This window comes from Ruditapes philippinarum, unplaced genomic scaffold (genome assembly GCF_026571515.1).
Source record: "Ruditapes philippinarum isolate M1 unplaced genomic scaffold, ASM2657151v2 ctg2081_1_1_1_1, whole genome shotgun sequence".
Classification (NCBI taxonomy): Eukaryota; Metazoa; Mollusca; class Bivalvia; order Venerida; family Veneridae; genus Ruditapes; species Ruditapes philippinarum.
This window is the reverse complement of record NW_026852730.1, coordinates 127288-145333: the sequence shown is the minus strand read 5'-3', so window position 1 is coordinate 145333 and position 18046 is coordinate 127288. Positions and strand designations below refer to the sequence as shown.

General features: G+C 33.2%; 3 protein-coding genes across 3 annotated transcripts; 2 read left to right on the top strand and 1 right to left on the bottom strand.

Annotated features, from left to right (window-relative positions):
* Window positions 1–501: 501 nt before the first annotated feature.
* LOC132722612 (macrophage migration inhibitory factor-like) lies at window positions 502–3564 on the bottom strand. Its single transcript, XM_060707140.1, has 3 exons — window positions 3216–3564; window positions 2091–2263; window positions 502–693 (listed from the first exon to the last, which is right to left on the bottom strand). The coding sequence occupies exons 1-3, from the start codon at window positions 3321–3323 to the stop codon at window positions 630–632; spliced, it is 345 nt and encodes a 114-aa protein (XP_060563123.1). The 5' UTR covers window positions 3324–3564; the 3' UTR covers window positions 502–629.
* A 577-nt stretch (window positions 3565–4141) lies between these two features.
* LOC132722496 (perlucin-like) lies at window positions 4142–8294 on the top strand. The gene is made up of 5 exons (XM_060707008.1): window positions 4142–4251; window positions 5361–5455; window positions 5823–5913; window positions 7467–7683; window positions 8200–8294. The coding sequence occupies exons 1-5, from the start codon at window positions 4182–4184 to the stop codon at window positions 8228–8230; spliced, it is 504 nt and encodes a 167-aa protein (XP_060562991.1). The 5' UTR covers window positions 4142–4181; the 3' UTR covers window positions 8231–8294.
* A 2182-nt stretch (window positions 8295–10476) lies between these two features.
* LOC132722487 (perlucin-like) lies at window positions 10477–16021 on the top strand. The gene is made up of 5 exons (XM_060706999.1): window positions 10477–10636; window positions 11644–11738; window positions 11926–12016; window positions 15281–15497; window positions 15899–16021. Exons 1-5 carry the CDS (start codon window positions 10594–10596, stop codon window positions 15924–15926), a joined length of 474 nt encoding a protein of 157 aa, XP_060562982.1. The 5' UTR covers window positions 10477–10593; the 3' UTR covers window positions 15927–16021.
* The last annotated feature ends 2025 nt before the right edge of the window (window positions 16022–18046 follow it).

The following is an 18046-nucleotide window of genomic DNA, read 5'->3' as shown; positions in this document are numbered from 1 at the left end:
CCGTATTCCGGTATATACCGGATAAGGGGATCAAATGATTAAACACTAAAAACCCACATTTTCACCTTAAATTGGACTCTCATGTTGTCTGGTGTTACTTATGTTTTACATAATTGTAAAATTTTATTTTGTCTTTACAATATGACTGTTTAAAAGCTACGTGAATCTTATTAGGTGCAGGAAGACGCCCTGTGTACCTCTCTCTCTGGTCATTGTTTCAGTCAAGTTCGAACCTTGAAAGCTCTTTTATTCTCTTGTGAGTTAGCGTTAAAGTAAGAGCCATAACTCATTAGGCAGAATAAATATGTCCAGCTATCTAATAGTTATTAAAGGGAGCTAATCTTGAACACTGTTTAATCCAATGTTAAGTTGTCAGGGGCGAGTATAAGCAGCTTGAACATGAAATGTGATGAATTCTTGATTTTGTTTGACTTTGTAATAAGCAAAAAGAGTATAAAATAATAAGAAACTTATTTGATTACAACATTTTTATAATTATTATTATTATTCGCGATTATCCACAGACAACATTTAAACGTGGCAAAAAGGAATAGAAAACCGATCCACAACTGCTATTTCATTGCTCACAGCGACAAAATTTCTTCTTCAAGTTAATTTTCCACATAGTGCTAAGAAAGAGCGGCGCCATTTAATGCCATGTAAGCAGGAAGGTCTGTTAATTCTATGGTGATGCTGAAAATAATTCCCAAAAATATATCAATCAAATATAAGAATGATGTGACTTATATCAATGTTATTTTCTACTTGTCTGACAATTGTTACTCAGAAATAATAAGTTAGAAGAAATTCGTACTAATAAGTAGTATACAGCTCAAGGACAAAATAGAGGAAATCAATCCGCCATTAATCGCCTTGGGCGACTTCAGTAAGTTTTTCTAGAAAGCCGAGTAGTGACGTTTGTGATTGTTTGACTACATTCGTACATCTTCGTCATGTTCCATGCATATTACTGATTTTGTGCTGCTCCATGTAAAATGTTTTCTTATACATAGAAAGAGAAGTAATAATCATGCCCAATTATAACATATCAATTTCTTTAAGCTTTAAGCTAAAGGGTAGAATCATCATAATAGTATGTTAAGGCATCTGCTTTATTATTAATTCAAGGGGCCATTGGCGCCAAAGCACCCACCTGAGGACATAACGTTACAATGGTGGTGTGTACCGTTATGATATTGACAAGATGGTCTGTGTGCGCTTGACCTTTGACCGACTGAAATCAAAATCTATAGGGGTCATCTACTAGTCCGTTCTAACTAACCTTCGGACCGTAGATTTAATAAATGTTAACTATGTACACAAAGAAAAAACACCTGACCCCCACCCCACACACACACACCCGTTGGCCAAATTTGACCCAAGAACAATAATTAGATGTCAACTACACAATGTTTTATGCCAAATATCATAGCTTTAGCCTTTGGGTTTACAGAGGGAACAAGATTTTTGAAAGTTTAAAGTTAATTACAAGTACATGACCAATGTTGACCCCAGTGCCATAATTTGAACATTCCTGGTAAAAATCTATGTAATGATGTATCTTGCCACACATCTAAGCACTAGCACTGGTGAAATCAGAAAATAAGATATTTAAGTATTAACTATACTTAAACCGATAAGGTTTACCCATTACCCGCAGGGCAGGGCCTCGGTTGACCCAATGATCACTATGTCAACAACCTTGAAAAAGATCCACCGCCTCTAGAAAAGAAAATGGTCCTGCAATATATATGTTCGGAAAATCAAGGACGCCAGGGGTAGGGTCAATTTTGAACCTAGAGATATAATTTGAACAACGTTTGTAGATGACAACAAATTAACTGCAAGTAATGACCTAGGTTATTGCATTTTGGCATATTAGCATTAAAAGTTGTGTCAGCTTTTCATACCAATTTCTTTGTGTCTGCCATTTTGACCTTGAACGTTGAACACTATGTATAACGCAAATGACGTCACGTCAAAATATATGCAAGGCCGTGCAATTCCATATTTGCGGAGTCGAAAAATCTGAAAGGGTACCGGGAATGTGATAAAATTTAATGCTGTTACTATTTTACACGACAGCTTACCTGCTTGCTGGAAGTTTTGTTGCCGACGTCAATACGTCAAATAATTGCGGAAAATATCCTGGATTTCTTTTCTCGTCAAATACGGCTATAGAATGAATATTGCACACCATACCAGGTTGTTTCTTCCCGCCAAACCTCATGCGTATTCCGGTGTTCAGCATCACAGTAATCCGCTGTAAAAAACATTTTAAAATTCCATGCAATAATAGTGGAACTACCAAGGTTAACCAATGGATGATTGTAAGCTCGAATCCCAGGAAGGAGATTACACAATAAACTCTGATTAACAGATTTAAAAGATAAATAACCATGAATTTAAGCTTATTTGTGTGCAGATAATAATATCATTTTTAATAAGAAACACGAAAATAACTGCATTTATATTTAAACAAACATTTTGAAATTTTCCAGTCATTTGGAACTATGACCAACCAATTCTTTGGGAACGGCGGTAGAAGCGGGGAATTGAGGACCTGTCGGGTTAATGCATTGGTTTCGTACTAGCAACAAAATGTCTGGAATATGTCAGGCAATGGGTGGGAGATTTAATCAGCTGTATCCGCAGAATACCAAGGGTTTGAAACTTATTATTTTTTACAACCTTGTATAATTCAACAACATATTTTAACGTGGCCTCAAGCTAATTAATGATCATTCTATTGAAGGATAGACTCCATAATCAAGTATAAGTCAACGACCCCCATACATACTTATAAGTTGATAAAATAACTGAATGTTATGTCTGTTTTAAAGGGTATAAATCTATATCCTATGAACTATTTTAATAAAATTTATCAACAGTAAAATTATATGAGTTCCATTATTATAGGGTTGATTCCAGAAAAAGTAGTAACATAGAATGTCTCTGTTATTTAACGCACATGAATATTGTACGTAAACAGAATTAAATATACCGGAACAAAATATTATTTTGCTATTTTAAGTAGAGTTTTATCCGAATATCAATGACTTTGTTCATGTGCCACTCGCTTTAAATTAAGTTTTTAAGGCATTTTTTGCTATTTTTATTTCATACACTTAAATCAGTTATGACACTTCAGTTCGCTTTTACTATACTAGATGTAATTATAATATAATATACATACTCATATATCAAATACTCACCTCCTTTGGTTTATTCATTAATTTTGAGATACATTCCTCTAGATTTTCTTCCAAGTCTGGAGAAATTTCTGAATCCTTAAGATTCGTGAATATATAACACAACGGCATTTTAGTTAAAAGTTAAGATATTTAATCTAGTTACTATATATAAAAACTTATCTTGTCAATATTAATGTCCTTGATCTTGATCTTAGATTCTACACTAGCTTGAATATTATTCATGTAAATCTGAACATGTATAAGTTCACATATTAGTCTCCATTTTATGCTAACGTAACAGATAACAAGTTAAATGACCTGTTACTGACGATCTATATTTAAACTTAACACAACAAAAACAACCAAGGTCACAAAATATCGATTGCACGCACTTGGTTGTCTCAATTGGATCGATTTGGAAACTGCGATAATATAATTGTTTATAGAAACGAAAGGATGAGTTGTCCAGACTTATTCACGACCACGGGACTTTTGCAAATTACAAAATCAACGCTATTACAATAAGATATCTAATATGAAACTTACGTACTCTTACTCTTTTTAGTACGAGTAAAAATAAATAGAATTGGTCTATAATTGAAGGTTTATAAATACGGTAAATAATTATGTTGATAGTATTCAGTATTAGATATAACAACAAACAACTAATAAATGACGGGGAAAACATGTAAAACAATGTTGATATAAAAGTTGTCAATATAAAACAAAATTGTATACAAAGCAAGCAAACATTTCTGAAAACTGTATATATATATAGAATACCATGTCAGTGTCTGATATTACAAAAATTATCAGGCAAGGCTAAAAAAAGAAGAGCGAGGCTCTCCTTTATTGGACTGTTCCAAATTTAAATAATGGAAAATCCATTACACAAATTCAGCAAACTTGTATGCAATATTGCTTCAATAATCTAAACCCCTGTTGACCTTCAGTAAGATAAGGGCACTAAATAGGAAGACCACTATTATGTTACGACTTTCAACAATTGACAAAATGGTTTTATTGTTCATTTCTCTGGCTATTTTGCATGTCCAAGGTATGTCCATTGTTTCACCCCTTTATTTGTGAAATGGACTATTCCCGCTTGGAATTTTGATATTTTTTGTTAATCTAAAGAATATTTTTGTTAATCTTTGTTAATCTAAAAGAATTTTTTTGGTTAATCTAAAGAATTTTGATATCTAAAAATCTAGGCTAAATCACTCAGTGAAGCTGTTGACCTGATTTAACTGTTGGTATACGCAGGTTATCACCGCCAATGAATCAAAAAGGCTTAAACAGTCATTCTGCTAGTGCTTAATATGTACATTTAATTGAATGTTTGCATTATTTTATGTAATGCTATTTTTTATATATTTTTTGCAGGATTTGATTTCCAAATTTTATCTCTATAAGCATTGAACATTTTCTTTGTAAAATAATTGTTGTCAAGTAAAATTAAAATGAGCCGCGTCACGACAAAACCAACATAATGGGTTTGCGACCAGCATGGATCCAGACCAGCCTGCACATCCGCTCAGTCTGATCAGAATCCATGCTGTTCGCTTACAAACCCTATTACAAGTAGAAACTGATAGCGAACTGCATGGATCCTGATCAGACTGTGCGGATGCGCAGGCTTGTCTGGATCAATGCTGGTCGCAAACCCATTATGTTGGATTTGTCGTGATGCGGCTCAAATGCATGTATACCTAGTCCGAAAGTACACCTACGTGGCATTTTTCTATGTTTTGTGTTTCATTGCCATCGTAATCAGATGCCTGTCATTTAGAAGTCTTGTAAACGACTATCCTCTGTCATCCTTATGACCAAGGTATTTGTCATAGAAAAGAGGTCTAAGATCATGTTAAGCACTCTGTCTTTATATAAGTATAAAAATACTGACCTTATTTAAAATTTTGTAAAGTTATAACAAACTTCCGATACTGACGACGTCGTTCTAAAATACATGCTATATATTCATAGTGTGTTTTCATATCAAAATATTCAGCTGCTATTTTAAGAACGGGTTACGTATAGAAACCTACAAATATTAATCTTTTAAATTTAGAAACTATCATATGGTTTTGACGATGAGATACAAAACAACAAATATTCAACTGATAAAATACTGTCCGTTGTAGCTATTCACCCTCTTTGATTTAGGAGTGATAGGGACGGACTGCCCGGACGGGTTTGAAGGTCATCATGGTACTTGTTACTTCTTTAGTCACGGCGAAGAAACTTGGACAGGTGCCTATGTATGTATCGGTTATCTTTTTGTAGATTTTGCATTTGTTTTAGCCAAGAGGTTATTTGGACTACTGTTAGTAGCTTTTAAAAAAAAGTTAAAATTGTTCTTACGATTTTTTTAATGTGAACTTTCAACTGGTATTTGTTTACTTTTTCACTTCATCGGAGAATACACGAAAACAACTTATCTTCGGACGAAAACAATTTGTCTTCGGACATATGACTTTAAAAAATAATCTGGAGTCTGAATACAAAAACTATTTTTATTCTAAGTGTAGTCTTTACCAAAAAAAGGACAATTATTGTTTTCATTCGCTCTGTTAGAATTGTTTGTGTTGTTTACAATATTGTTGAATATTTTGCTGTTTGCTGCAGGAATCTTGTAAAATATTTGGCTCAATGCTCGTTGAAATAAATTCGGCAGACGAAGATTTGTACCTTTCCAATAAAGCCAGGAGTCTCGGAAGTACGTACACGTGTTTATAGTCTTGATTTTTAGAAACATTACTGTGATTTTATCATGAACGCCATCTTTCGCTTATTATAGAAATATAATAAAATAATATAATAAAAAGACATATGGTTTTCTGTATGCATAAACCATGTTTTCAAAAGATGATATATTTAATAATATCATTGAGATTCAGCTGTGAACTTACGTTATAAGTTATATAGGTCACTAAATAGGCTGCATATAAAGAAGAATAAAAGACACCCTTAAATCTTATTGTTTGATAAATAAATATTATAAAAGAAACTAAACCGACAAATGTCATATAATTACGGTGGAAAAATGAGTTCCATAGGGAAAACAATGTATTTTTGTATACAGACTGAATAGCTTATCGCCAAAAAGAATTCGAGAATGCTATTTTGTGCCCTTATCATTGCCAATATATAAAGTAAAAACTGTTTCGTTTTACACCTTCATGCCATGTCTACACTTTACTGCCGGAAGCAAATTTATTAGACCTGTTGATAGCTAAGCCAGCCTACACCTCCGTGTAGTCTGACCAGGTCCAACCTCAAATTTACATTTTGACATCACTAAAAATAGTAATGCCCAATTCCTTATTTGGAAGACGAGCAAGATCTTTTATGAAATGTACCATTTTATTGTTTTTTACTCATCATTTGTCGTGTTGTTTGTTTTACCATTGTTCCCATTTATAATATTCGACAATTTCTACCCGTACAATGCCAACCCAAACCCCTATCAGAATGTTAAATTTAATATCATTTGAAACAAAATGGATGACAAGGGGCGCCTACAGAGCATGCCATTCGCCATGTTTTTGTCAGGTTACCCATATATAGAAATGAACCTCTATCTTCAAGTACGATCTTCACGTACAAAGTATAGGTTCCATTTGGGTAAGTAGTGTTCGGAGTTTTTCTTTTAAAGGAAAAACTCTTCTTTTTTTTCTTTTTTTATCCGGCTCAACGTCGATTCCTAGCATTTTTTGTAATACAATTTTTATGAGCCAATACCAATTCATATACTGTTCTAAACTGTTCTTTTATTCCATTAAAACGTAATAAACAGACATTGGCGAAATATGGCGTAGGCATATTTTCACTTAAGAATAAAACATTCCGCAAAGATGTGTTAAAATCGTTGAAGGCCTATTTTGTATAAAAAATAGAATTGTATGTTAAAAAACTTTCAACTGAATAAGGACGTTTAACACTGATTAAAAGAGCAGCACTGATGAACAGTTTAAACAGCTGTAAGAAGAAAAGTGTCATAGATATATTTATATTTAACTTTATATAATTTGTCAGAACTGGACAAGTCATTCAAACGGCAAAGATATATACATTAAGTCAAAACAAAAACACAATTTCTTATCAAATCGTCATTCGGATATGTAAATACCAACTATTCCATACAGTAAAAAGCATATTCTGAATTTATGCCGATTGTCTTTCAGTCTTTCTTTCTTTCTTTCTTTTTTCTTTCTGTCTTTCTTTTAAATATTTCTTGTTTTACTTGTTTTATATGAAATTTAAACCTAGATTATTATTGGATCGGCCTTACTGATAAGCGTGTGGAAGGAGAATATGAATGGGAAACAAGTCGAGAACTTCTCACAGATGTTGGATACACCAACTGGGGAAATTCCGAGCCGGATAACATAGGCAAAGAAAACTGCGTGTTTTACGCATCTTCCAGGAATTACAAGTGGGCTGATGCGGAGTGTACGAGGACTGAGAACTACATTTGTGAAAAGGGGTATGTATGGATTTAAGTCACTAGAAGTAAATCTAGACGCTTGCAGAAATCATGATCACAAAGTAGACAAATATCGCTTTTTTTCTTCGATTTTTACATTTTTCATTCATTATTGTATATATAGTGGTGTGAAGAGATTAATGAGATGTCTTAAAGTGGATTTCGGCGGGTGAAAATGCGAGTTTATAGCGTTTTTTATCATTTGAGCCCCTTGTCCGGTATATACCGGAATACGGTATTTAGGGTGGTGCTACAAAAAAGCTGTTTAATGTTTTGATGATATATTATTGAGCCGTTTTATTTATTTAGCAGCATAAATTCTTTACTTTTTATTATGCTATCAGAATTGTTATGACCAAGTTTTAACCTAAATTTAGAGAATGACGATTAAGGCGTCCAACATGTCTAAATATAGCTCAAAACAATGTCTGTTTAAGATGACCTTAAGCTTAATATATCATGTACATTCGCTTTTGACCAACTTTCGACGACATAATATTTGTTGTTATTTTTCAGACCTGTTGGCAACGTGAACATTATTGGATAAGCTAGTAATCTAAGTATGAAATGTTCTTATGCTAATAAGCTGTATTAAAACTTCAAACTTTCTCCGTATTCGTTGTATTTATTGTCAAACACGCTTACAGCAGAATTCCTCAAGATTCATGCTTGTATTGAAAATAACATAAAATAAGAAATGTATGTTAAAGCGAAATATTGTAAAGTGAACAAAGGAAGCAATGTGCACATTGCAAACAACACTTACAAACTACGTAATTAACCAAAGAAAGTGGTCAAAAGATGCTAAAAATTATCATATCTGGCAGAAATCTTTCGTTATTTCAAAATGAAATGCACCCGCGATATCGATATGCAAACAGCTTTCAATTATTTCCCTGACTTTTGACACATTTGTCTTGCCTGTTACAGTTACAAGTCGGGCAGATTTTACTGCATCTTTTACAGACACTGTGCCAGTCATTATTTTCTTCCTACGAATTGTCTCTTTAAAAAAACGTTCGTTACGCTATAATTATTCCGTCATTATTATTATTATCCTGATGAAGGTGTTGTATAATATTTCGAAAAACAGTACGTGTTGTTATTGTTTAAACGTCGTTATAAAGATACCTTATCACACCCATAAACTTCCCCAGTTATTATAGTATAACCAAGTTTTGTAAAGCTCTAATTTCTTTCAGTATTTTAAAAAAAAGGAGTCAACGACTGCCTCTTTAAAATTGCGATTAGTTTAACACTGAGTTTAGCTGAAAGCTCGTGTAAATGTCGTTGGAAAGGTATGAAATAAAGATATTAAACTATGATAGTAGGAGCCCCTAAAGAAAGTATAACGCCAGTAAACAAGAATACGGGATAGACTTAATATAACTGTTTATTAACACGAGCACAAAATGTCATTTTATGAAAAACAAAATAGAGAGCTTCAAACAAGGGAGACAACTCCCTCATATTATGTGTAATACAACTTAATGTTCATAGGTCATTGACCACAATAAATATAGTGGCGTAAAACGGCGAAATTGAAAATGTTGCAGGCTCGGCCTGATTGAGCCAAGTGCAAATTATCGCCCAAGGCTTATAAACATCCACGAAATCGTGCCGTGCAAAGTGTTAAGGTGCTGTGATACAATGCACATTACATTCTATATCCTTTCAGCAGCTGTAACGTAATAAAACGTATTCGCGAAGGTGGCACTTTTGGGCTTCCGTAGATTCCATATTAATTTTATTTATTTATTATTTATATATTATTATTTATTATTATTTTTTTTTGGGGGGGGTTGGTTTTTTTTAAGTTAGCCGCGCATACATCACCAAAACAGCCTGCGCATGTCGTCACGTCCTGAAATCGCGTGCTCTGACGCGCGCTTTTATGTCACACACCACTAAATCAGAATGTCATAGGGTTGAAACATCGCCAGTAACTGCCTATACGGACTGAGAGGCGACACTTTGAGGTAGGGGGTCTCTATGAAAATGCTTGAAAAGGTGGTGGCCGCCGAAAGGATATTAATAAAGTTTAGGAAAATGCTATAGTTTGATACTAATCATAGTTTTATCATTTGAGCCGTGTCACGACAAAACCAATATAATGGGTTTGCGACCAGCATGGATCCAGACCAGCCTGCGCATCCGCGCAGTCTGATCAGGATCCATGCTTTCCGCTTACAGACCCTATAACAAGTAAGGAAACTGATAGCGAACAGCATGGATCCTAATCAGGCTGGTCTGGATCCATGCTGGTCGCAAACCCATTATGTTGGTTTTGTCGTGACACGGCTCATTTATTGTGAGTCTGAACAAACGAGGATTTTTTGTGACTTGATATAGATCTATTATGGAAACAAAACCTTGAAATAAAAACCACAAGTTTCGTTTCCTATCAAACATTGGTAATACATGTATAAAGAAATAGATAAATTACATTGAGAACTATCAAGGTCATGTGAACAGTAAATATGTTGTCACACTTATTGTCGTCTGCAAATGAGCCGTGTCATGACAAAACCAGCATAATGGGTTTGCGACCAGCATGGATCCAGACCAGCCTGCGCATCCGCGCAGTCTGATCAGGATCCATGCTGTTCGCTATTGGTTTCTACACTGGTTATAGAGTGTGTAAGCGAACAGCATGGATCCTGATCAGACTGCGCGGATGCGCAGGCTGGTCTGTATCCATGCTGGTCGCAAACCCATTATGTTGGTTTTGTCATGACACGGCTCAAATATTTCCATGACCGCATTTCACTGCCGTTAAACAACAATAATTACTGGCAGGCTATAACAGTGGCTTATAAGGTTCATGACTTTGTTAGATAACAAAAGTAAATATTAAAAACTGCAAACATTTAGATACATAGAAAGACAAGACTCGGAATTTTAGCGACAATGATATCGGTATTGTTTACGGTAATTTTACTGAGTGTTATAGGTAAATACTACATTTAATCACATTTGTGTCTGTTTGCTATTTTTACTTAATGTCTGATGATAAGATACTCAAGTAGTTACAATTTTAATGTTAGACCTTTGTTCTATCCGGATTATTTAGTCGGTGCTAGCGAGTGTAAGAAGAGTTGCATGTTCTATTGCCTCTTGAAAACACTCAAATATTTGAAACCATTTCATTTTATTAAGTTTGCTTTGTATCTGTATTGTATGTTTTCAATGGCCTAATTGGAAATAAGGCTGGCAATCAGAGGTTATTGCACGCTACTCTTTACATTAACTACAATTTCCATATGTATTTAATTTATAGTCTTACGAAAATTATGTATACTTTAAGTCCTGTTAAGAATGTAAAATTTAAGGGGTTTTATAAAATGAACATCCTATGATACAGATATTTGTAACAAACTACCATAGAACGTTTTAGACAAATTTATTAATTTACTTTTATTATAAAGATGTGTAAGTGTATTTATTGTGTATATGTGTGTGCTTTACCCTGGATAAAAATCAGTCAATGGATTTCAAGGGTTGTTACCTTTTCATGATTTTTTATTTGTTTGATAAGAGAAGTGTTATGAGTTTAAAATAATATTTATTACTGTCAGAACCATGATAAAAGAAAATATCGAATACAGACAACGGCAATTGTGAGGTGCATGTACTTTTGTTCTTAGTTTTCGTGTTTTCTTAATTGTTTTGTCCAACATGGTGATTACTATGCGGGAAAATAAAATTGTTGTTGATGCTGGTAAACTGTGTTTGTTACTTGTTCAGAAAAACTTGGATTCAATTAAACCTTGCCTGCAACAATTCTTACAATTTGTTTTTGTGTTAGTCTTCAATGTCCGGATATTTCTTTCCCTTTTTCGGCTGAAGTTTTGAACTATAATTATAATGACTTCCCAATGAATTGATTATTAGCATAACGCTTTCATTGCATGGTTATCTGTCCTGAACATTTTCAAGAATTAGTTATTTTTTCTACAGAGAGCGCATGTGCAGATTGTCCACGTGGCTTTGAAATGAACGCTGAAACATGTTACTACTTTAGTCACGGTGAGGAGACCTGGATCGGTGCTTATGTAAGATATCATTTGGCTCTTTAAAGTGGAGAGTTAGTTAATAAATATCGTCGTGTATGCTACACCCCCTCACTGTGTTTTATGTGATAAACAGGTTTTTTTACAATTTCGAAATAAATATGGTGCTTTTGCTTGTGAAATTGCAAACAAAAATGAATTCCAGTTTTTTCTAAATTTTTCATTTTAGGAGTCGTGTAAACTTTTTGGCGCCATGTTGGTTGAAGTAAACAGCGCCGACGAAGACGCTTACCTTATCAACAAAACTTCATCATCAGGAGGTATGTTGGCAAACTCCTCACAGTGATACCCCACTTTACAGATTGTACTGATAAGGGGAGATCACTGCGTAGGAGATTGCATATGTTGGACCACCGCACTAAATACAGTATTCCGGTATATACCGGACAAGGCGCTACATGTACTTAAATTTCGACTTTTCAACCTCCGAGATGCACTTTAAGAGGTTTACTTCATCTCTTTGCACCGTTGTTCGTACGATGTTAGAATCGGCGAAAAAAGTGATATATTCAATCACTTTTACGCCTTTTCGTACACTGAGGAGAATGTAATAAACTGAACATAATGACATTTGACCGTACTGTATACCATCTGAACTGAACATAATGACATTTGACCGTACTGTATACCATCTGAACTGAACATAATGACATTTGACCGTACTGTATATCATCTGAACTGAACATAATGACATTTGACCGTACTGTATACCATCTGAACTGAACATAATGATATTTGACCGTACTGTATACCATCTGAACTGAACATAATGACATTTGACCGTACTGTATACCATCTGAACTTAACATAAGGACATTTGACCGTACTGTATACCATCTGAACTGAACATAATGATATTTGACCGTACTGTATACCATCTGAACTTAAAATAATGACATTTGACCATACTGTATATCATCTGAACTGAACATTATGGCATTTTACCGTACTGTATATCATCTGAACTTAACATAATGACATTTGACTATACTGTATATCATCTGAACTGAACATAATGACATTTGACCATACTGTATATCATCTGAACATAACATAAAAATGATGGTACCACACAACAGTTTGTGAACATAATGACCTCTTCACCCCTGAACTGAACATAATGATAGTAGCAAGAAACAGTTCTTTTTAATAACTAAACATAACGACCTTTGCAGCGAACAATAAATTGACCTTAGTGAAGAAGAAATAATCAGCACACAATATAATGATAGACCATTCAAATGTTCTATTTTACGACCGAACAAAATGAATATAACACCAAGTAGCATGTCATTGCAACTGAAAATAATGAAAGCATCAACCAATAATACACTGCTTGAGCCAAACAAAATTATAGTACCACTCAGCTGTTTATTTTCATGGTTGAACATAATGAGAAAGCATCAAACAGTATTATTATAACCGAACATAATAACTGTAACACCTCCCATTAACTTTTCAACTCAACAAAATTGTGTTACCACATGCCTGTTTGTTTTAAGAACTGAACATAACGACTAATGCACCTGACAATACATTGACTTGGCTGAAGAAAATGTAATCAGCACACAACGTAACACTTCAATAACTGAGCACATTGGGATTTCCACCAAACATAATGGAATTTCCACCCAGCATATTGTATCTCAGACTCAACAGAACGAAATTTAACCATGTATATCAGTCATTCTAAACATAAGACAGTCCAGGCGTTCCATACAATCCATTGAATGTTCATTCCACTGTTAAAAGTAGGTATGTGGTGTGAAAAATAAGTATATCACGGAACACTAGAATGTTTTAAATATTTCTTTATATGAAATTTGCCCATTTTTCAATTACTGCAACTGCATAAAAAGCTACACAATATCGCGATATTTCGCCACACCCACAGTCTAAGTGCGTTTTGTGGGCTAAAATGAACAAATTGCTTGATTATGTACACATCTACATTTTACATGTACGAATGTTTATATTACCTTAAGACAAATAGCAATAAATAGTTAAAAATGTATTTTAAATTCATAAAAACTTCGTACTTTCTCAGCGGCACGGGTTACCTCTTTGCTACTGACTTTTCCTATCATAGGTACCCTCTTAGCACTGTATTAATAAAGTAATTAATATCTATTTGGGTTTTTATCGTATTTTGCATTGTTGAAACGGAAGAAAAAGAAAGAATTTGATTGTTCCAAACAAAATTTTTCCCATCTGATCCAATATTTTCTTTACATAGTTTATCCATTTGAAGCTTGAAACTGAAAGTATAACATATTTTCGTAGCATATTCTTGTTAGTTTTGAGTCATCACTTCTTAAAATTTTGGCCCATTACTTTTGTCAATCTTATTTTAATTATGACATCTAACGTTATTTGCTTTGTTGAAACCGAAGAAAAAGAAAAGATTGAATATGTTATAGAAATGCAAGTGTACGCACTACTAGTATATAACTCCTTACAGAGTATTATTGCTTATTCCCTTTGCTAATCTATACGTACCGAGCTAAGAGGGTACCCATGACAGGAAAATTAATTTGTTAAGAGGTAACCCGTCCCCCTGCAAATCCGAAAGTGCATTGCTTTAATGAATTTTAAATACACTTTTGACAATTTATTGCCATTTATCTGAAGAATACATAAAAATGGAAACATATAATATGTGTGGCGTTCAGCCCAAAGAGCACGCCAAGGCGTTGGGCGTAGCAAATGTCGCAATATTGTGTAGCTTATTGTGGAGTTGCGGTAATTGAAATTGAAAGAATTCCTTAGAAAGACATAATTGTTGGTTGGTATACTTGTTTTTCACAACAAGTACATGTACCTACTGTTATCAGTAGAATGAACGTTCATTGGATTGGTGTCAGTCGCCCATTTGTTTCCAGTAGATTGTGGCCTATGAATGTCCAAAGAGGGTCCCGTCAAAGAGGGTACTACCGATATGGATATGTACCGTACCGTATACATTCCGTAACGCTCCGACTTTACCAACGCTTCGTATATATTTCGCAATACTCCGTAAACATTCGGAGTCATTCCACAAGTTTACGCAACTCATCGTAAATATTCGGAGTATGTTTTAAACAATGATGACTATTTTACTAATGATTATATACACATCTGTGTTATCATGAATGTATAGTATTCAATGATTACATGAACTTTAAACACATACTTGATTCTATTTACGAAATAAAATAAATTAAATGTTGCTGACTTAATTGCAAATAACATATACATAGACATGATACTAGAAACTGCTTTGAAACGATTTTTTGTTTTACTCTTAAAAAATATGAAAATTGTAAAATTATATATGAAATAGACCTCGTGACTCTTAAGAAGATTTTGTACCTCAAAAATGTGCGTAGATTTATTTTGTATTTTTATTTCTTTTTCTTTTTTTCAAAAATATGAAAAATGTGACATTAATCACATCTACTAACAACCGTTAAATTATAACATGCACACTTAAGAACAAGAAACATTTTACACTATTAATCTTTGCTTAATATCTACTCCTACAGATTCTTGGTGGATGGGATTGTCGGATAAACTTATAGAGGGGGAGTATGTGTGGGAGACCAGCATGACTGTACTCGGCGCCAGTGGATATAGTAACTGGTCACCAGGGGAACCAAACAATCATAAAAATGAAAATTGTGTGAAATATGCGCATTCACATAATTACCTGTGGCAAGATACAGAATGTGATCAAGAGGAACATTATATTTGCGAAAAGACGTAACTAAAACTATATTCTAAATATAGATCTGTCCATTAAAATTTAAGATACCTTCAATTCATCTGTATAATCTCGAATGAGTTTGTTTTATCGATATTAATATTTTGGTTTACATAATTATAAGAGGATAATTGTTTAAAAAAGTTAATGTTATCGATATAAATATTGCCTTTTTACATGATGATATGTTTTTGAAAGACAAAAAAATACGCCTAACATTTAACATCGAAATTTTTTTATATAATATTTGATAGCAAAAGTTGTTGTGCGTATATTGTTCGTAAATAATAATAATAATAATAATAAAACATTATCAAAGTTAAAATTTATCACTTAAGATACATGAATGTAGACGAATTTAAATTAAAAATCTTGTAAAATGTTTGTTTGTCAATTTCAGAGGTGACATTTCTCCCATTGTTGGATAACCAAGTTTTGTTACAAGCGGTAAATCATAAATATTACAGACAAAAATATGCTTTGGTTAAACATATAAAATTTGAATTAAACGTTAAGAACTAAACGTCTGATGTTTTACGTTTATATATTTTGAGAAGTATCATTTGATTCGGAATTTAATGTCAGCAAAGGAAACTCCTTTAAAGTGATTTGGTCTATAACAGATCTGTGATACTATACATCCTTTAAAGTGAATCGGTCTATAAGAGATATGTGATACTATACACCCTTTAAAGTGAATTGGTCTATAACAGAAGGTATGTGATACTATACATCCTTTAAAGTGAATTGGTCTATAACATAAGATATGTGATACTATACATCCTTTAAAGTGAATTGGTCTATAACAGAAGATCGTTGATACTATACATCCTTTAAAGTGAATTGGTCTATAGCATAAGATATGTGATACTATACATCCTTTAAAGTGAATTGGTCTATAACATAAGATATGTGATACTATAACTCCTTTAAAGTGATTGGTCTATAACATAAGATATGTGATACTATACATAATTTAAAGTGAATTGGTCTATAACAGAAGATCGTTGATACTATACATCCTTTAAAGTGAATTGGTCTATAACATAAGATATGTGATACTATAACTCCTTTAAAGTGAATTGGTCTATAACATAAGATATGTGATACTATACATCCTTTAAAGTGAATTGGTCTATAACATAAGATATGTGATACTATACATCCTTTAAAGTGAATTGGTCTATAACATAAGATATGTGATACTATAACTCCTTTAAAGTGAATTGGTCTATAACAGAAGATCGTTGATACTATGTAGAGGATATTTGTTTGTTTTGCATGTAAGATTGAAATATAATTTCACTGAGTGAACACAAGATGCAATATAATAGCTGGTGTTTTCGAATGCAATATATTTCAATCTTATATGTAAAACAAATAAATTTTCTTTTTATTTCATGTTTTTGAAGTGATTTTAAGTATTTGCTACTGATTTTGCCGTGTTATGTCGCGCTTTCTCCTTTGTGACGTTATCACATCATGACGTCACATCATCAATTTTGAAATATAGTTCTGTTAAATTTCTCCAATTTTGTTACATTTTTAACATTATGTATGGTAACATCGACTTTCTTTTCCTAAAGAAACAAAATTTACGCATGCAGAATTTATTTCTGCCTGTTATTCCATTTCATCCGCATTCAGATGTAGTCCGGCTACTGTGAAAATTATATTTTATAAATTTCACTAGTGGTTTATCAGAATATAAACATCTGATATAAAACAATAAAACACTTGAAAGCATGAAATAAAATTCCTTTAAAGTCAAATGGTATATAACAGAAGATCGTTAATACTTCATTAAGTTAATAACCCAAAATGAAGCGACCGTTGGGAGCGACGTGGGTTGAAAACAAAAAAAAAATCAAATTTGTAAAATAAAACATACTGTACACAATAATAGATTCTAAATGATTGTTTGAAAAAAACATATATATGTTGCGCAATTATATTTGACTGTGTTTAACTTCGACTTTTAAATTTTACATTTAATGTAGAAGTTAGAATGGTTTTTAAGTAACTTCTTTATATGACAGAAAATTCTTTATCATCATGTTGTTACATAAATTAACGTGCGTAATACAAGTCTAACGTTATAAGTTATTACCTGTTGTATAATTATGTCCTTGGCCTTTTTCAACGTATAATATTCGTTGTCGTTAGTTGAATTGAATGCGAAAAGACGGACATAAAATATACCTTAATAAATGATTTCATGTGAAAAACTTTCAACACATTTTCGTCTTTTAATAGAAATATACGTAAACTAACATTTTCTCATATTACCTTAACCTAGATAGCAAATAAACTTATGCTTCAAAGTAGTATCACAAACATACTTAAATGTACGCATGACTCTATTGTAGTGTGACCTTAACTGAGTTGTGAACTTCATAAATGAGCCGCATCACGACAAATCCAACATAATGGGTTTGCGACCAGCATGGATCCAGACCAGCCTGCGCATCCGCGCAGTCTGATCAGGATCCATGCTGTTCGCTACTAGGGTTTGTAAGCGCAGGCTGGTCTGGATCCATGCTGGTCG